Source organism: Selaginella moellendorffii, unplaced genomic scaffold (assembly GCF_000143415.4).
Source record: "Selaginella moellendorffii unplaced genomic scaffold, v1.0 SELMOscaffold_83, whole genome shotgun sequence".
Classification (NCBI taxonomy): Eukaryota; Viridiplantae; Streptophyta; class Lycopodiopsida; order Selaginellales; family Selaginellaceae; genus Selaginella; species Selaginella moellendorffii.
Window position 1 is genome coordinate 476,428 of NW_003314344.1, and position 18,407 is coordinate 494,834.

General features: G+C 43.3%; 5 protein-coding genes and 1 long non-coding RNA gene across 8 annotated transcripts; 2 read left to right on the top strand and 4 right to left on the bottom strand.

Moving 5' to 3' along the window:
* Positions 1-31: 31 nt before the first annotated feature.
* Positions 32-985, bottom strand: LOC9663196 (transmembrane emp24 domain-containing protein p24beta3). Of its 2 annotated transcripts, none has more exons than XM_002987668.2 (4): positions 708-985; positions 466-652; positions 301-408; positions 32-212 (listed from the first exon to the last, which is right to left on the bottom strand). In XM_002987668.2, the coding sequence occupies exons 1-4, from the start codon at positions 918-920 to the stop codon at positions 79-81; spliced, it is 642 nt and encodes a 213-aa protein (XP_002987714.2). In that variant the 5' UTR covers positions 921-985; the 3' UTR covers positions 32-78. The 2 variants fall into 2 exon arrangements, with proteins under 2 accessions (XP_002987714.2, XP_024517347.1); XM_024661579.1 differs by having other exon boundaries at positions 32-190; positions 312-408; positions 708-924.
* Positions 956-3,120, bottom strand: LOC112341435 (pentatricopeptide repeat-containing protein At4g02750-like). Its single transcript, XM_024661518.1, has 2 exons — positions 3,046-3,120; positions 956-2,710 (listed from the first exon to the last, which is right to left on the bottom strand). The coding sequence occupies exons 1-2, from the start codon at positions 3,118-3,120 to the stop codon at positions 956-958; spliced, it is 1,830 nt and encodes a 609-aa protein (XP_024517286.1).
* On the top strand, positions 2,823-4,685 carry LOC9663197. Its single transcript, XM_002987598.2, has 2 exons — positions 2,823-3,228; positions 3,563-4,685. Exon 2 carries the CDS (start codon positions 3,611-3,613, stop codon positions 4,520-4,522), a length of 912 nt encoding a protein of 303 aa, XP_002987644.1. The 5' UTR covers positions 2,823-3,228; positions 3,563-3,610; the 3' UTR covers positions 4,523-4,685.
* Positions 4,673-6,962, bottom strand: LOC9630740 (synaptonemal complex protein 2). The gene is made up of 12 exons (XM_002987669.2): positions 6,773-6,962; positions 6,658-6,707; positions 6,402-6,609; positions 6,047-6,342; positions 5,963-5,989; positions 5,810-5,914; positions 5,681-5,758; positions 5,439-5,630; positions 5,196-5,384; positions 5,074-5,133; positions 4,909-5,019; positions 4,673-4,854 (listed from the first exon to the last, which is right to left on the bottom strand). Exons 1-11 carry the CDS (start codon positions 6,954-6,956, stop codon positions 4,918-4,920), a joined length of 1,491 nt encoding a protein of 496 aa, XP_002987715.1. The 5' UTR covers positions 6,957-6,962; the 3' UTR covers positions 4,673-4,854; positions 4,909-4,917.
* Positions 6,963-11,758: 4,796 nt separating this feature from the next.
* Positions 11,759-12,238, bottom strand: LOC112341460. The gene is made up of 4 exons (XR_002990556.1): positions 12,104-12,238; positions 12,008-12,022; positions 11,893-11,949; positions 11,759-11,835 (listed from the first exon to the last, which is right to left on the bottom strand). It is a non-coding gene; the product is annotated as an uncharacterized LOC112341460 (long non-coding RNA).
* A 2,500-nt stretch (positions 12,239-14,738) lies between these two features.
* Positions 14,739-15,247, top strand: LOC112341459. 2 transcript variants are annotated; one of them, XM_024661575.1, is made up of 3 exons: positions 14,739-14,849; positions 14,905-14,979; positions 15,034-15,247. In XM_024661575.1, exons 1-3 carry the CDS (start codon positions 14,762-14,764, stop codon positions 15,183-15,185), a joined length of 315 nt encoding a protein of 104 aa, XP_024517343.1. In that variant the 5' UTR covers positions 14,739-14,761; the 3' UTR covers positions 15,186-15,247. The 2 variants fall into 2 exon arrangements, with proteins under 2 accessions (XP_024517343.1, XP_024517344.1); XM_024661576.1 differs by having other exon boundaries at positions 15,037-15,247.
* Positions 15,248-18,407: the final 3,160 nt, after the last annotated feature.

Genomic DNA, 18,407 nt, shown 5'->3' on the forward strand with positions numbered 1-18,407 from the left:
AGGAAAGAAACAACACCAAAGCATCGTCCCAGACACAAAGTTTCACCTTATGTCTTATTCACGATTATCTCTAACATCTCACAGTTTGGTGTAGCCAATCTTCCTATTGAACAAGTGTTTTAGGACGAGAACCTGGGTTACGCTGGCTGCGGCCAGGGCCAGGTACTCGCCAATAGTGTAGAAAAGGAGCCTCTTTTGAGTGCTCCTGTTCGCTGTAAAAAAAGAAAAGCACGTCTCTCTCAGAAAAGAAGAAGAAACAAAAAAACGAGAAAAATGAGACAAATGCACTGCAGAGCTTACTGTTATGGTGCCGCTCCACTCGCGATCTGAGGTAGTGCTGATCTGCCATAAGTGATTCCAGGGCCTCCTTCAACTGCGAAATCTTTACGTGTACGGGATTGAGGTGCTCTGGAGCAAAGAGACACGAAAAACTAAGTATTCGGTGTCAAAGGAACAAAATCTTACCGTCTTTAGCGAGGTTGTGCTCGTTTAGAATGTGACCAACGTGGATATAGAAATCCACAGTCTCGGGGCTCGGAGCAGTGTTATGGAAGCAAAACTTGTACAGCCCTGGCATGGCAGCCGTGAAGGAAAACTTGTCTCCAGCCGACCCCCTGATCGAAGAGACAATGACTCCCGCCGGAGAAGTGGCCTGCGAGAGAAATCCAAATGAGAAATCTAAATGTTTCTACAAGAGATGAGCTTACCACAAAGTCGATCCCTGGATGATCCGAGGCCCAGAAGATCTCGTGATCCACCACAACGAAGTTCCCCGTGACGATATCGTTCGCATACTCGACGTGCTCCTGGACGCACTCGGTCCTGTACACCGTCATGGAGAGCGCATCGGCCGATCGAATCGACGCCAGTAGCAGCGCCGCGAGCGCCAGAGCCAGCGCCAGAGCCAGCGCCATTGCCATTGCCAGTGCCTACCTCTCCTCCCCCGCCAAGAACCCTAAATCACAGTCAATGCCCTCTCCGTACTAGATAGAACCACGTACGGAGAGGCGCGCTGTGGATCATTCCTGGAGACAATCCCCGCGGCTTTCCCCGATCTAGCAGCATCGCTGTGGAAATTGCAGGCACCGAGCAGCGTCGCCCACGATTCGGCGCTAGGGATCTTGTGGACGAGCTCCTCCGCGATCGCCAGCCACCCAGCTCGCCCCAGAAGATCGATCACGCAGGGGTAGTGATCGGCGCCTGCGACGAGGCCGTAATCTCGCGACATGGCGGCGAAGAGATCCATCCCATCGGCGATCATCCCCGCGTGGCTGCAGGAGGAGAGAATGCTCACGAATGTGATCTCCACCGGGCGAACTCCCTCGAGGTTCATGAGCTGGAAGAGCCCCAGCGCCTCGATCGATCGCCCGTTGTGCGCGTATGCCGCGATGATCGCCGACCACGACACCACATTCTTGGCCGCGATCACCTCGAAAGCACTGCGCGCCGCCGCGAGATCGCCACACCGCCCATACATGCTCACGATCGCGGTCCCCAGCACCACGTCGATCTCGAATTCCACGGCCGCCATGGCGGCGTGGATGGATCGCCCCAGCGGCAGCCAGGAGAGATCCGCGCACACATCCAGCACGGTGGAGAGCGTGTTCTTGTCCGCCCCCACGCCCTCCAGATCAAGAACCCTAAACAGCGCTATAGCTTCCCTTCCCAGCGAGTTCTTGCAATATCCATTGATCATAGCGTTCCAGGCCGCCACATCCCTGCACGGCATCCGATCGAACAGCGCCCTCGCCTCGTCAATCCGCCCGCCCTGGGACAACGCGACGATCATCGCCGTGGTGGTGATCACATTCCACACAGGCATTCTCGCATAAATCTCTCGCGCTTGATCCAATCGCCCGGCCTGCGCCAGCCCCTGCGTGATCAAAGTCCACGAGATCTCATCCGGCCGCGCCATGCGCGAGAAGATTTCCAGCGCCGGCTCCAGCATTCCAGATCGAACATAGCCCTGGATCAAAGCATTACACGCCGCGGCGTCCTTGCCCGGCATCTCATCGAAGACCCTCTTTGCCTCTTCCAGATGCCCCACACGGGCATATGCCGATACCATGGTAGTCCACGTCACCACGTCTCGGTTAGCCATGGCCTTGAACATTCTAGCAGCAGCTTCTACCTGGTTACATCCCACGTAAGCGGCCAACATGGCGTTCCACGTTGGAAGATCTCGGCGGGGCATGCTATCAAAGATCGTCCTTGCCTTGACAATTTGCCCCGCCTTGGCATATCCCGCGATCATGGCTGTACACGTTGCCTCGTTTGGACAAGGCATTGTCGCAAACAACGCACTTGCCTCGTCCACGTCACCATTCCGCGAATATGCTGCGATCAGCACATTCCACGACACGGCATCTTTTTGCGGCATTCCATCAAACAGCTCCCGCGCGTCGGCAAGATGCCCATTCCGGGCATAAGCCGTGAGCATGAGATTCCAGGAGTAGAGATTCGGCCGTACGAAATCGTTCAGCACGGCGCGAGCCTCGCAGAGGCTCCCACACCTGCCGTACATTTGTATGAGCATATTCGCGAGGAAAACATCCTCGCAGAGCTGTGGCGAGTGCCTGACCTTGGCGTGTATTTCCCGGCCCAGGGAAAGATCCCGGGAATATCCGCAAGACTTGATAATGTCCACAAACGAACCATTGGCGGACATTATAAAATCAAAGTCCCAGGCATCGCTCGAAGCTCCATAATACTTTACACGTACAATACGACTAGCTACGGATACGGCTACGGCTAGTCTAGGATTCAATCCAACAAACGGAATATATTTCAAGAGGTTGACTCGTCGATTTTCTTTTCTTTTTTGCGTTTAAAGCTACCTACGGGTACATTGCTTAGCATAGGAAGATCCAACTTAAGTGGAATCAGGCATATTCGAATCTCTTTGATAAAGCAAGAAATCCCTCTCTAGGTAGAAAGAAAGAAAGAAAGAAAGAGGTGTGCCCGATTTCTTTTCGCTCTCTCCATCCAATTTTTAATCGTTGTCTGATGATTGATGAGAGGAGTGGAGTGGGATCGATCAGTTACAGTAGAGCCCCGGGAATAAATGCCTGAAAGGATCTCGAGCACACAACCCAGAGCAGCAGCGACAAAGCACGCCATCGCCAACGATCGAAAAAATCTTTTGTTTCTCGCGAAATGTTGGCGTTGATCGGATCAAACCCCTCGTTGCCCGCGAGGTGGGTTCCGGCGAATTGACGCGAGATCGAGGTGGGTTTTCTAGGATTGCTCGCGTTCTTGCGTTTGATCGTCTTGGGCGGTGATGGAAAAAATCTCGCAGTGTGTTGGCTACCTTGGCTGGGCTCTTTGTTTTTGTTCTTGGGCTATTAAATCCCTGTGTGAGGAACATGGCTGTCAGCTCATTCATCGCTCCCCCTTTGCTTCACGTGTGAATCCCTCTCCCATCCCGTTATTTTCTCGCAATCGCTCGCTTTTCCCCTTAAAAATGCTGCGTTTCAACGTTGTTGTTGGGCTGTCGCCGAGCTAGAGCTATGGCGAGAGAAGAAAAATCTCGCGTCAATCTCATGACTGGGCCTTGTTCCAGGATATAGGAGCGATCGATTCCATTCGTCGATCGATCGATTTGGCGAGGATGCCACCCAGGTACTTGAAGCTGGGCGTGGGCAACAACACGGACAGGGACACGAGCTTGTTCCAGTTCCAGCCGGATGATCTTGGCGAGCAGCGGCAGCGAATTTCCTCCTGGCCGGGATTGCGGAGAGCGCAATCCACGCGGGAGAGGCTGGAGTCTCCATCTCTCCAGAAATCGGTAGCGTATAATCTGGGCGGCGCTAGAGCTAGAAAGGAAGAAGAGAGCGTACCAAGGAGGGATTTCGATCTAGCGGTAGCGCAGCGGCAGATCGAGGTTCCAGAGCTCCGGCGCGCAAGCTCCACCAGGGAATCGACAATCCACCAGGGACTGGGCGGCGATCATCAGGGCGTGGTGTCCAGCATCGTCAAGAATCTCAAGCAACACCAGCCAAAGATTCATCTCCCGCGCACGCAATCCATGCGCTACAACCGGATCGTGTCCGCCGATAGCAGCAGCGAGGAGGATCTGGCAGCGGCGGCGGCGGCGGCGGCGGCGAGGGAGAATCATCATCCGCGAGTCCTAGGGATCGCGCCCCCGCGGCATTCTTGCGTGGAGAAGCTGTCCCTGGACAAGGTGGATCGCAGCAGCAAGCGCCTGGTGAGGATCTCCGACAGCTACCAGACGCGCGACGGGGAGATCCTCTCCATCGAGTGCGCGCAGTGTGGCCGATGGCTGGGCACCGTTTCGCAGCGCCTCAATCTCGACGAGGGATCGCTCAAGCTGTGCCAGATTTGCCATCCCGTGCAAGAATCCATGGCGGCTATGGCCAATCCAGGGGATAATCCGACCAAGGCGGCGGCGGCGGCGGTGGAGGATCATCACAAGAAAGCGAGCGGCGGATTCCTGCGAGGATTGCGCCGGATGCTCGGCCTCAAGACCTCCAAGAACAGCAAGAATGCGAGCGCCAGATGAGATCGATCGATCGCTTGACTACCGCTAAAATTTTCTATGCGATTTGTCCCTCCGGAATAAGAAACGACCTGGAAGAAGAAGAATCCACCAAGAACCCTAACCCTTATTAAAATATCCCCGGCATATGCTTCGTCCCCAATGCAAACAAAATAGAAGGTTGTTCTCTCTTTTTCCTTTGTCCTGTACACAAAGTTTCATCAACGAAAACAGTGAGTGGCTTACTCTAAACTTCCAGAACAAAGAATCTTTCGCCTTGCACGGAAGAATTTTTTTCTCGAGTAGAAATGGGAGCTTCTCAGCTCGTCATTCATCACGGCTGCTCCACTTTGATCCTGCCAAGGGACGCACCAAGTCAAGTAACTTTCCACTGGACGCTGGCTACGAACCTTTTGGGACTAGCCGAATGCGTAGGGATCGTCAGCGTAAGGGTCTAGGCATCCCTCTCCAAACAGATCGTTGCCATCGTCATCGTCATCGTCGTCATTCAAGCTCACAATCTGTCCATTACAAATGCTCGCACTGTTTTTTTCACGAACTTAGTAGAGGTTTACCTGTTTTTTGGTCGGCTTCTTTCGGCTGCTAGCTCTGGGCTTGGTTTTGGGCGTTGCCTCCTGCAAACAAATGACGCGAAGTTTTATATGAGAGCTTTGCTACGTAAGGAGGAGGCGTCTACCTTTGTGGCCGTGCTTTGAACTCTCTTCCTTTTCGCGTATGTCTTCTTGGCATCAGGTGGTGCTTCGGCCGCCTTCTTTTCAATCTGGCTCTCGAGTTTACTCTGCAGCTCTTCGATTTGATCCTTGAGTTTCTTCTCGATGTCACTTTTCTCGAGCGAGACTAGATCCAGTTCCTTCTTTTTGTCGGCCTACAAAGACAAGAATATCTGTGATAACTTTCATACTTGCGCATATAGGCTTACCAGGTCGGCCTGTTGTTGCTGCTGTCTCTCCAAAAGTTCCTCGTTTCTGGCCTTGACCCTCTCCAGCTCCGCCTCTACCCGTGTAAGCGATGCCATATGTTTCTTCTGCAGATCTTCAACCGTATCGTTGAGTTTCTTCTCAAGCTCCCGCTTCTCAACGGCAACAAGCTCCAGCTCCTTCTTGTTGTCAGCCTGAAAGAAATCTCGTCAAATCCTGTCACGTGTTTTGTCACTGTAAGTACCAAGTCCGACTGCTGCCGGCGGTCTCTCTCCGAAAGCTCCCCGAATTTGGCCTTTGCAATCTCGAGCTCCGCCTCCACCTGATCAAGACAAGAAAATTGCGCAAGTCTTGTCAAATATTTGACAGGAACCTTTTTCATGGACAGAAGGAGCCCGTTGTACTTCGATTGAAGCTCCTCATGCTTCGCAGAAACCTGTTCCAAAGCTTGCTTATGGCTCTCTTGTAGCTTGTTTATCTGGATAAAAACATACACATGAGAACGATTCAGTTGGTGGCTAATCACCTCGTGGCGTTTCATCTCAAGCATCGCCTGTAAGAAAGAAAAAGCGCTATGTTATGCAAGAGGCTGAACGAAAAAGCTGATTACCTGATCGTTCTTCTGCGATAACTCCCTGAGGTGTTTCGCAATGTCTGCTTGCTTGGCTTCTAACTGAAGCTCCGATTGCTTGCGAGTTTCCAAAAGCGTCTTTTCCAGAGCGGCGATCTTCTGAGCTGCAGACTCTTGTTCCTTGAGCAGCAGCTGCTTGTACTCGCTATTCTTCTCGGCAGTCTCGAGCTTTAGCGTAGCTTCTTGCAAGCTGGTCCGCAGCCTTGCCAAGTCCTTTTCAATTACCTCGTCCCTGGTTAGCAACCTTTCTTCAACGAGCTTCTTGGTCGCCTCAGCTAGTTCACATGAATTAGAACAAAGCAACATGGTTTTCAAAGCGATGAAAAGATGATACCTTGTTGGACTTGATTCTCAAGAGCGTGTAGAGTCTCTGTGATCTGCTCGAAGAAGGCGCTGGCTGACGAGACTTTGGTCTCCACACTGGTCCAAAGCTTTGTGTCCTCGCTGTGCTTTACTTTCAGCATGGCATTCTCGTTGGAGATTTCCTGGTTCTTCGCTTCCAATGCTCGTAGCTCCTCCTCCGCCTTCGCAAGCTTGGAGTTCTACAGAACAAGACGCTGTTGTCGAGAATGGGAATTGCAAATACAAACCGCGATTTCCAGGTCGCTCCTGACGCACGCTTGTTCTTGGAGCATTTTCTCTGATCAAGGGACAAAGAATGCCCGCATTGCTGGCCTAGATCGCGAAAAAGACTCGAAATATCACCTGCCGTGAGCTTGAGATGCGTGAAGCTCTCCCCAACCCTGGGATTGGCGATGTCCGGAGGACGAACGATCCGCTGCTGCACAACCGGCTTGCCGATTCCAACGAGCCCTCGCAGACCTTGACGCGGCTGCTCAAACATCTTGATGCTCGATGTCTTCTGGAGAGCGAGCTGAAGAGTAGCCATGGCGCTGGAAACTACAAACCCTAAAGGGCTTGATTCAAATACTGCGTTAGCTATCGGAAACAACGGCACATAAAGAGCATATTCTATTACCAACCTTCTTAAACAATTTTAATCATAAAGTGTTAATATTAAGAATAATCTAAAAAGATAAACCTCTTATCATTAAGGATATTTGTATTATTCTTATATTTTATTTTCTTTTTAAAATTAAATAAGAAATAAAACATTAAAAATTATTAGGATGTAATAATAAGATTGTACAAAATCAACAAAGAACTATATTAATACAAATAAAATATGTAGTATCAGTATTTCATCTTATATTTCAAGTTAAAAATTAGTTATTAATGTAGATAAAATAAAATATCCTTTATAAAAGTAATTGATGTTATATATTGAATGGTTTTGTGGTGATTTTAAATGTTAAGAATTAGGAATTACTAAATTTAAAAATTTTATTATATATTAAAATTAAAGCAATTTAAAATATATAATTTCACGATTGAAGATATAAATTCATTTGATTTAGACAAATTCCAATTTCAATTATTCATACAAAAAAAGTTATTTTCATAAAATTCATAGAGTTTAACAAGCTATAATGAATCATAAAATAATTTTTATTAATTAAATTAATTGTTTATCTTTAAAATTAATGTATAATTTTTATACTTGATCATAAATAATAAAGTGCTAACCAAAAATATTAAGGAGCCATCCCTAATTGAGGAGAGCATGACATGATTACCATAACTGCCACACAAAAATTTGTTAGATGAAACATTTTAGGGTAATTAATATTATAAACTTTAATTAAATGTTAGGCTATTAATGCTAAATTGAACAGATTTAGTGTGTGAGTAGCAAACAATAATATAAATAAATTTTATAATTATTAATTAAAAAATTAAAAAATTAAATTTAAAGCTGAATTAAATAAGCATACTCAAAAATGTATATATAACCCATATTTATAAACTAGAATATAATATTAAAAGATTATTATAATAAATCAATTTAAAATTTTTTTTTCTAAAAATATGAAAATATTTACAAAACTATTCTATATACTTTGAACTTAATAAATAAGTTATAAAATTAGCTTGATAATAAACTCATTAACTATATTTAAATCATAGTTATATATTTCATTCTTAAATTACATAGTGGGAGCAATATAAATGGCTTGACAATAAATAAGGCTCTCAGACCAAGTAATAGCAATTAAATGAATCAAACTATATTTTTATAGTGGATATAATAATCTTTTAGCAGGTAAATTAACTAAGTTGTTGTATTAGCTTTTTCAAGTAGCAGAATTTTTTTTATACAGCCATTATAATGAAATTATAAACAAAGTTATCTAGTTAGAAATAACTATTATATTTTTTACATAGTATATTTTCTGATGATATAATATAGACTATAACATAATCTTCTTTATAAATGCATTACATAAAATCTTTTTGTAATTAAAATAACTTAATTTTAAACAATTATTAAAAACCAAAAATTTCTAAATCAATTTTGTGAACCTACCTCATAGATTTATACAAAATTTATAAATCATCTTTAGAATATAGTTTTAGAAATTTATTTTAAAACCTATTTAAATAACTTTTTATATAAAAGATAATTATAAATAAAACCTACTTTTAAAAGAGAGAAACATATGTAAAGGAAATGTTGAGCACTTTTCACAATCTTGAGTTGAAAGGATACACTCAGGTTTTCAAACCATGTTGCAAGGTGTACACACCTCAATCCACTGAATAAAGTAATCAGATACAATGACAATATAATGATACCCCCTATGAAAATGGCCCATCAAGTTGTATATGACCAATTCAAATGGACTAGAAACTTGCATAAGTGGCACTATAAAGATGTTGCCAAACATTGACAATAAAGCAGTGAATGGAGGAGATTGTTAAACCTGAATCCACGAAGACCATCACTTTAGTAACATTAACAACACAAAAGAAAATGAATATAAACCAACCATTCATCCTCCATCAACTCCACACAGCATGCTGTGAAAGAGTGGAGGAGTACTCCTGTTATCCATGAACATCTAGATACATCCATTACTTTTCCAATTGTTCAACAGGAAACAATTCTACATCTTCACCACCAGGTGCAACTGTAGCTTGACATGGATTCCTATGTGGCAATGTACACGAGCACGACCACCACAACCACCACCGCCACCTTGTTCTTGTGTTGCTAAACTGGCTGGAGGGTCGACCTCCATCCGCGTGGTAGACTTGCCAAGTGCAAGCTGAGGGAAGGAAGAAGTTGCAGCTCCTAATAACATCATGCCCACCACAAACAAAATAAAACAACTCCAACCTGATAGACTCTGACATATTGGGATCCACGTCTATGTGATTACTGGGTGTTGCTACGAATGGCACTTGAGGAACATAGTAGGTCTTAATTTACAAACCATTCAATAGGCTCAGTTTATAAATTTAGTACTAATCTTCTTCGAGTAGCTCCAAGTTGAGTTGCATCACCGCTTCTTCCACTGCCTGGATCATTGCTCCAGGGAAAACATCCGGCTGCAGCTCTCGGAGTAAGATATGGAGCCGGCCCGCTTTCGAAGTCGTTGTCGTTCCAAACTTGAGAGCATAGAAAGAGAGCGCCAGAGACAACACGTCGTCCTCCTCCGCATACGGCAACATATCAGAAGGAGACCGGTACCCGACAGTTCCCACCATCTCGCTGTAAGCACGGCTCTCGCCTTTGAAGCACGACGCATCGTAGTCGTTTATCTTGAGCACGTTGCCCGGAAACACGACCAGGTTGTCTGGCTTCACGTCACGGTGAAGAACACCCTTGGAATGGAGATGCTTGAGCCCCCGGTACGCCTGATTCCACATATCACTCATCGCTTCCATGTCGGCAATGTGCTCCCGCCCCAAAGGCTGGCCATAGCCCTCGAGCTCCAGAAAGCCAAACACGTCATTGTTCTCCCCAATGCTCACCATCCCCCAGTTCACAAGCCTCCGCACGTTGGAGTGGCCGTCGGATGCTGCATGGATGCGTCGCTCCATCTCAGCACTCGATGGCGAGCATATCTTGAGGACATTGAACGCCGATCGTCGGAGCACCACAAGAGACTTCTTGCCATAAGCCACCGGCGTCAGATCTGAGAGCGGGATATCAGTGCTTGGTCCCACGACACGAACACTCAGCACCGGTAGATCGTACATTCGCTGCAGTTCTTCCGTATAGGAGACCAACGTACAGAATCCAGGCATCGGTTTAGGAGGTAGAACGTCCTTCATGCTGATGCTCTCCAAGCTGGTCTCATTTAGCCACGAAAGCTTCATCAGCACAAAATCCGGACTGAAGTCGGCCAGCTGCAGAGGCAAAGGAAATCCCGGCGTCACCTGAACCTTATCCGTCTCTCGCAGGTACTTGACAATCCAGAACCTGTCCATGCGGCAAAACAGGCACCCCAGACGAGCCGTCTCATCCGTTCCCTCGATTCCCGTTTTCAGATAGTCTGCTTCCTGCTTTATCAGCGTAGCATTGGCCACCATACCCGTCTCATCCTTATCAGTTGCATAGAAAACCTCTGTTTTCACTTCCGACACAACTCTTGGCTTGCCGCATATAAAGCCCTGCAAGCCCTGCCCACCGAAATTCAAGCCTTTCTGACCAAACGAAGCAGCTCGTAAGAAGGCCAAGACGCCGGGATAATAGGCGCTCTCCTTTGGCTTCACCTTGGCAAGCCTGAGCTCTCTCAGGCTTGTAAGGTCTACCTTGGCGGCCTCGCGCTCGAGCAAAGCTAGCCACTTTAGAGCCACAAGCATGGTACTCGACCGGCCGCCCAGTAGGATATCCGGCTCCACGAGCATGGGCTCGTATACTTGGTAATCCTTCACCCTCTTCGTCTGACTCCTTGCGACTGTCACAGCGGTGTTTTCGTCCCTGCGTCGCTTGCCTGATCACCTAAGCCAAGAAATGAGCGGAGACCAAGAGCAAAAGACCAGTTACTTTACCTTCGGATCCACGCACATGAAGCGCAAAGCTCACAGGAAGTGGGCCGTCTGGTAAGTACTCCGGATTGTACCATCCATCGCCGGGAACGAGGACCGAATCCACAGAAGGCAGTTCTTCCTGCAGCCATCCCCGAAGGCCGGCCACATCGGGCAGAGTGCTGGGAACTGGCCTACCTCTCCTCCCCTTGTGCCGCAGCACTCCTTCGTCTAGTTCCGCTTCGCTTGTGGGATGGATGTACAAAACGCGCTGCGCTCGCAGAAACGCCATCCTTTGTTCTGCGTATATACTTCATACGCTTAGAGATAAACTGAACACTGACCCTAACGCTAACTTTTCTTATTGAGGATGGAAAGAGTTTGAGCTTGCTCTGGACGAGGACGCGCGTTCAGTCATACGTTTCTGTTTCAAGGTGCTTTTGTCGTAAATGCAAAGCAATCCCATTACGGTGGAGGTGAGGAGTATGCACAATCTCTGTTCTGAGCAGCGTGTGCTTGTCCTTCATCCATGAGATCATGCCGAAAACACAATGCTAGCGATGTTGAGCTTGTCGAGCAAGTGACAAGGGTTGTCAAGGTCTCGAGGCAATATGATCTCTATTGGAATGCATGGGAGATGTTGAGAGGACATATGACCCAGGAGACTTTTCTTTCAGAGGAGGCAAGAAATCCCCAGGGGCACAAGCTGGAAACTTCCTGGTGCTGGATATAGGACCAGATAGCAACGAGGAATCCTGCGGGTTCAAGAGCAATGAATAGAAACTTCAAAGGTGGGAAAGAAGTTGCTGCTGCTGTGATTGCTGCTGCTGCTGCTGCTCCTCCTCAAAGTATCTCCTTATGTCTTGGAGTGTCCGCGAGCACTCGTTAACCTGTGGCACCACATATATCATCTCCAACAGAGAGAAGCGAAAAACAAGAAAGCTTACGATTTCGGTGGATCCCAGCTCCACAACTCCGTTTCGGGTGGGAACACAGACGATTGTCTGCAGCGTGGAGTACGTGAGAGATCTATACAACATGGCCAGTTCAACTTTTCGTTACCTGAATTCCTGCGCTCTGGGCACAGAGGGGAGGAGTGAAGTCAGCACGCAATCTTGGAGCACAGGTGATGAAAACAAAGGAAAAAGAATACGTTACCTTGGCAAGCTCCAGTCGCGCACAGTGAAAGTTAATGGGCTTGACAGTGTCGCAAATCCATATGTGCTGCCCAAACTGGAACGCCCGCCCTGGAATGCTGCGAGTTCTCCTGGAGCTTATCAGCCTTGGAACAAGACAAGAAGCGTTCTTCTCACTTGGTTGCGATGAGAGAAGCAAATAAACAAGCGCGTGCTGCGAAGGAGTGGCGCGCGCCTTCCATATGTATATAATATTCTCTATAGTGGTTGAAGAAAAATTAGCAGTCCAAATTGCTAAAGATGAGCTATTTTTAAAGCATCTGGCAATTTTGATAACTCATGTTAAAACCCAGGGTTTAAATCAGAAATTTTAGAAAGAGAAGATTGATGTCTTACTAAAAATTCCTTTCTGAGTTGTTTTTTGCCACTAACTAGTTTTTCTCCATTCGAGATGCTACTTTTAATATTACTTTATAATAGTTTAGTTTGGGTAAGAAATTTTTTATGGTAATGGATATACCTAGAATATATTTAAATATTTGAGAATATCTAATGGTTGTTATTTATTTAGATTAATCTTGTATTTATAAATTGTAAACATGTTTATAATTATAAACTTCCATTTGATTAATTTGATTAATAAATAGGAATAACACTACTACTAAGCCCATCAAGTGTTGCTACATACAGCACGCAATAAATTATTATTATTATTATTATTGCATGAATTGACTTAAGCTATATAATTAAGAAGCAAATCAAGTTTTAAAATTTACATACTTATATTTTCTCAAATTAAATAGATTTATGTAGCCTTTTTCCTTGAAGGGCAATAAAATAGATTATTCTTTCAGAATATTTTTTTTTTCTAAAGGATGAATAAGTATTCCAAATGTGATGAATTTCTCTATCTATTTTATTAGTGTATATTTTTATATTCCATTTTTCTCTTACCACCTCTTTGGTATGGCAATGAATATAATTGTATATATTTGTTATAATGCTTATATTATCTATCATATGCAAATTTATTTATTTTTTTGAGTTGCATACAAAAATATTATGTACACAATCACTTTTCAATTGCTATATTAGCAATAAAAATGTGATTATGTGCATAATATTTTTATCATGGGATATGCCCTATACACATGGTGTGATATCCTATGCAAAAGTGATCTTACACAACATAAAGTCACTACAAATTTAATAAGCACTTTTCTGTCTTGTATCACTAAGTGTAGATTTGTGATCTTTTGATTGTGATCATTTCTTTACTCTTATTTCATGCAACTATGGCTCATTTCTTATAGTTTAGAAGCATAGTTTAATTATAACATTCCCTTGGTCCCCACATCATATGTTGCAAGAAAAGCATTTAAACCACAATAACACTCTTGAGGTGATACACCCCTTCCTAGCCTCTTAACCTATAGTATTAAGATATCAGTGTGCTGTACATTGGTGTAAGTTTTTGAATTTTCATTTTCTAGGAAATCATCTAACTCAATATTATTCAAACTCAAATATCCCAAAAATTCTTAACTAATTAAAAAAAAAGTTGCCCTTATATTTGAATTCTTATAGATAGAATTGTTTTAAACATATGCTTTATTTCGTTAAAGTGGGACTTTTCATTATCCCACTTATGGTGTGTGGCCACATGCCATTTTTATAACAACAATAAAAAATTAAAGTTTTAACTTTATAATTTATAAATTAAAAACTTTTCATATGATTTTGTGTTATAATATTGTGAAATATAAAAAAATAAATTAAAAAACTGATAGAAATATTAATAAATATTAATTAAGTACTAGAAAATGGCATGTGGACACATGCTAATTAATGTCCCACTTTACTGAATAAGTCCCACTTTAACGAAATAAAGCATACATCACAACTACAAGCCCTAACCCAAAGTGTAAACCCTTCTAACATATTAAAAAAATTTTACATATGGGCATGCAATGGTGCCTTTCTAAATTAGTGTCATATATACAATTTTCTATTGAATCAATGTAAAAAAAAGTTGTGTTTTAAAGTATAATTTGTGAGTCACACATGTGTATTACAATAATTTAAACACAAGTTGCCTATCTAAGATACACTTCCCCTCATATTACCAAGTAACTCACATGTTTTATGTGAGGATAACTAAGGTAAGCTTAAGGAAGAACCATCCCCACTACCCAACAAGAGCCACTTGACAGTCAAGGACAAGAAAAGAACTTTCAAAATCTTTAAGCTTTTGCATTTTAAAAGTTTCTTTGTTTTGAAAGTTAGCCCTTAAAAACAAATTTCTACCCTTTTCAAAAATGGTAAAAAAAAAATTATTTTCTTTACCCCACCTCAAATTCATGCCATTCCACCAATGTCATTCCGCACACAATATTTCATTTTCAACTAACATAATATATTTTATTACTGTTTACATAGTCTCAGTGTCACAGATTTAGGATTCGGACAATTTCTTTTGCAGCTCTGGCCAGTGTTAAAGCTGACATATAGCATGTGAATACATACTACGTTATGTACAATGTTTTACAGCAAGCATACACGTAGCTCAATATAATTGGTTGCTTGCAGCAGCACGTTTTAAATATAACCAGCTCTAGAATATATAAACTGTAGGCTTCCAAGATTCCTAGCGCTCATTCAATCGGTTGTATCCAGTCTCATGCCAATGGCTCTCCGCTTTACTCTTTTTCTTGCTGTAGCATGCACCATGGCAACGTTTATGGCATCTGCTCGTCCTGCTAATATCGGTGAGTGTGAGATGTGGTTCAGGTTTCTTGGTCACTCACATTCCCTGTGCTGCAGGAGAAGAGGTTTACGACATAACTCGGCAGAACAAGGAGGTAGCTGGCTTCGCTGAAGATCATCCTGTTAACACTGGTGAGTGTGAGGTTTCATTGGCTCTTTTGGTCACTAAGATTCTGTGTGATGCAGAAGATGATCATGGGGATCCAGCTCTCACCTTGAAGAGTTGTGCCGGCAAGGGCCACAGCTGTGCACCGTTCTATGTTCCACAGGGAGTACAGTGCTGTTCGGGGCTCCACTGCGTGGCAGCCATCTTTGGTGTTGGTGGATGGTGTGCATGATTGACTCTATGTTTCTTTGCCTACATCGCAAAGGTTATAATAAGGTTTCTATTTCCTCCCTAGAATGTCGTGAGGAAAGATTGATAGAAGTTCGTGGCTACCGATTACTCAACGCTTAATCCCATCTATTAACAATGTAGACCTCCCTGATGCCATTGCCATGAAGCAGAGTCTGACGGACAAGAAGAGGATGCCAACCCGCTCAAGAACTTCAATGCGATGGTGAAGCTCAACCACTGCGAGGAGCTCTCTCAAAACTATCGCCTCCAGGACACAACACAATACCGACTGCAAAGTTTAGACAAGTCCAGAAGTCACCATCTCGATCCTCAGGGGCTGCTGGGGGCATTCGAAGCGGGCGTACGCAGAGACCCACGACGGCGATCAAACACGAGCTTCGCTTCGTCTCGGTGAGCTCTCCGAGCCACGTCCAGTAGCCCGGCTCGGGCATGGAATCAAACACTTGCCTGGTTGTCTTCAGAAACGTACATCTTTCAAGGGTATCTCCAAGTTAAAATCGAGAAAGGATAAAATCTATTTTTACCCCACCCCGTATCAGTAGAAATCAATCAGTTCTGCTTCTCCACCTGACTGAAATACAAGAACGAAATAAGAAATATTGTGTGTGGAATGACATTAGAGAATAAATTTGTGGTGGGGTAAAGAAAATAATTTTTTTTACCAATTTTGAAAAGAGTAGACATTTGTTTTTAAGGGTTAACCTTCAAAACAAAGAAACTTTAAAATGCAAAGTGGCTTTTGTTGGGTAGTTAGTTATCCTCACATAAAATGTGTGGTGCCTTTTTAAATTAGTGCCATATATACAATTTTCTACATTTGACTCAATGTCAAATTTTTAAGGGTTTAAACTTTGGGTTAGGGCTTGTAGTTAGATTTTGAATGCCTTTTTTGATGTTAGAGGATAAATTACTGAATAAAGGATCTTGCCTCCTTATTTGGAGTGGATTAATTGTAGGTAATAAAAAAACAAATAAGAATAAGGGCAAGGGCAATCTTTTTTTAATTAGTTACAAATTTTGGGGTTGGGTGATCTCCCAAAAAATGAAAATTCAAAAACTTACACCAATGTACATTGCACTGATATCTCAATACTATAAGTTAGGAGGCTAGGAAGGGGTGTATCACCTCAAGAGTGTTATTGTGGTTTAAATGCTTTTCTTGCAACATATGATGTGGGGACCAAAGGAATGCTATAATAAAACTATGCTTCTAAACTATAAGAAATGAGCCATAGTTGTGTGAAATAAGAGTAAAGAGATGATCACAATCAAGAGATTATAAATCTGCACTCAATGATACAAGACAAAAAATTGTTTGTTAAATTTGTGGTGACCTTATATTGTTTGAGATTAGTTTTGCATAGGATGTCATGCCATGTATATAGGGTATATCCCATGACAAAAATATTATATACATAATCACATTTTGATTGTTAATATAGCAATTGAAAAGTGATTGTGTGCATAATATTTTTGTATGCAACTCAAAACAAACAATAAATCTACATATGATAGATAATTTAAGCATTTTAACAAATATACACAATTATATTCATTGCCATACCAAAGAGTTGGTAAGAGAAAAAAACAAAATGGATAGAGAAATCCATCACATTTGGAATATTCATTCATCCTTTAGAAAAGAAAAAACTATTCTGAAAGAATAATATATTTTATTCCCCTTCAAGGAAAAGGGCTACATAAATTTATTTAATTTGAGAAAATATAAGTATGTAAATTTTAAAACTTGATTTGCTGTTTAATTATATAGCTTAAGTCAATTCATGCAATAATAATATGTTATACGCACCAACACTTGATTTGCTTGTTATTCCTATAAATTAATCCAATTAATCAAATGGAAGTTTATATAATTATAAACATGTTTACAATTTATAAATACAAGATTAATCTAAATAAATAACAACCATTAGATAGTAAAGTATTCTAGAATATTTACACTGTTCGTAGAGCATTTCGTATCAAAGCCTATCATGAGGCCCTGCATTGTCCAGGGCAGTCGGCAATGAGATCCAAGTAGCTCTGCCAGAAGTTTTTCCTTGTTTCTATTGATCACAGTATCAACTGCAGCCTTTTATGTGGCACTGGTGAGCATTGTCCATGGGATAACCAAACAGTCGACTTTACTTACAATAGACTCGCGACTTGCGACTGATGTGCATCTACCAAACGAACAAACATGAGCTTTTGTTTTCAGAGTACCTTTCCAGACGCGATGTAGCACAAGACAATGGACAGGTGGTGCGGGCGATGTATCTTGTGGCAAGAAAAGTCGAAGGAGAAAGAAAACCACAGAAGCCTGCTCGAAGCCGTTCTCCATTCCAGCCTGCAAAGAGACGTAAGGTGGTGCAAATGGGCTCACCTCTTGGATGATGGCATAGGTAGGGTACAAATTTTGCGAGTGACAAAAACATTTCTTGATCATTCATTATTCGATGACTTACATCCACTTGGAGGCAAGATCCTCCTGTCAACCTGGGCGAGTGAACGCTAATTCATTATCCAGGATGGAGCCTGATTTACCTTGATACTCTGGAGGATGAATCATCAAATCCACAGCGCCCATAACAAACCCAATTGGAGCGTATAGTGCCCAATACACTTCCGTGGCTGTGCAATGCCGACAGCTCCTTTTCCTTCCTGTCAAACTTCTAGTTTTAAAACTGATTGATATACTCTTCTTTAGGTCTAGTATCTATATATCCTGCTTTTCATGAACTGCCACCTTTCTCCGCCCTAAAACTATCAAGGGAACAAGACAAGTGAAAAGGAAAAGGCTAATATCTGAAGCGGATGTGAAATTCTTTTCAGCTCTCACCATAAGCTCGTGAAGCCCCACTCGTGGTTAGGATTTCAATTTTGAGAGCACTCAGCCAATCATCCTTGCATCTCTAACTCTCAACACTTTGCTCCAGCTTCCAAATTTCCAAAACCAAGTTACTGGCTCACTGTTATGCCAGTACAATCAGCTGGAAGCTGCGAGTTCCCAGGTGTGCTCTGGGATCCCTAGGAAATTTCTTTGCATGTGTCACAAACAGTCACAATCATTGATCATTGGGAGGGTGTTTCTAGCATCCACAGGGAGATTAAATTTCATTAGCCAAGTGATCAGGTATCTGGAGGGAGTGAGACTTTTGTGTCACATCCATATACCCTAGTGTTGCTTCATATTTCTCCTTTT

What these genes read in the sequence shown, in the direction of transcription:
- LOC9663196 (XM_002987668.2), bottom strand. Translation starts at nt 920, where the DNA reads ATGGCAATGGCGCTGGCTCTGGCGCTGGCTCTGGCGCTCGCGGCGCTG. An exon ending in GCACAACCTCGCTAAAGACG is followed by an intron (nt 409 to 465) that starts GTAAGATTTTGT and finishes TCTTTGCTCCAG; the next exon opens with AGCACCTCAATCCCGTACAC. An exon ending in AGTGGAGCGGCACCATAACA is followed by an intron (nt 213 to 300) that starts GTAAGCTCTGCA and finishes CTTTTTTTACAG; the next exon opens with CGAACAGGAGCACTCAAAAG.
- LOC112341435 (XM_024661518.1), bottom strand. Translation starts at nt 3,120, where the DNA reads ATGGCGTGCTTTGTCGCTGCTGCTCTGGGTTGTGTGCTCGAGATCCTT. An exon ending in TTTATTCCCGGGGCTCTACT is followed by an intron (nt 2,711 to 3,045) that starts GTAACTGATCGA and finishes GTACGTGTAAAG; the next exon opens with TATTATGGAGCTTCGAGCGA.
- LOC9663197 (XM_002987598.2), top strand. Translation starts at nt 3,611, where the DNA reads ATGCCACCCAGGTACTTGAAGCTGGGCGTGGGCAACAACACGGACAGG.
- LOC9630740 (XM_002987669.2), bottom strand. Translation starts at nt 6,956, where the DNA reads ATGGCTACTCTTCAGCTCGCTCTCCAGAAGACATCGAGCATCAAGATG. An exon ending in TCCTTCTGTCCATGAAAAAG is followed by an intron (nt 5,759 to 5,809) that starts GTTCCTGTCAAA and finishes TGTCTTGATCAG; the next exon opens with GTGGAGGCGGAGCTCGAGAT. An exon ending in AGAAGCCGACCAAAAAACAG is followed by an intron (nt 5,020 to 5,073) that starts GTAAACCTCTAC and finishes TGTAATGGACAG; the next exon opens with ATTGTGAGCTTGAATGACGA.
- LOC112341459 (XM_024661575.1), top strand. Translation starts at nt 14,762, where the DNA reads ATGCCAATGGCTCTCCGCTTTACTCTTTTTCTTGCTGTAGCATGCACC. An exon ending in TGCTCGTCCTGCTAATATCG is followed by an intron (nt 14,850 to 14,904) that starts GTGAGTGTGAGA and finishes CCTGTGCTGCAG; the next exon opens with GAGAAGAGGTTTACGACATA. An exon ending in AGATCATCCTGTTAACACTG is followed by an intron (nt 14,980 to 15,033) that starts GTGAGTGTGAGG and finishes TGTGTGATGCAG; the next exon opens with AAGATGATCATGGGGATCCA.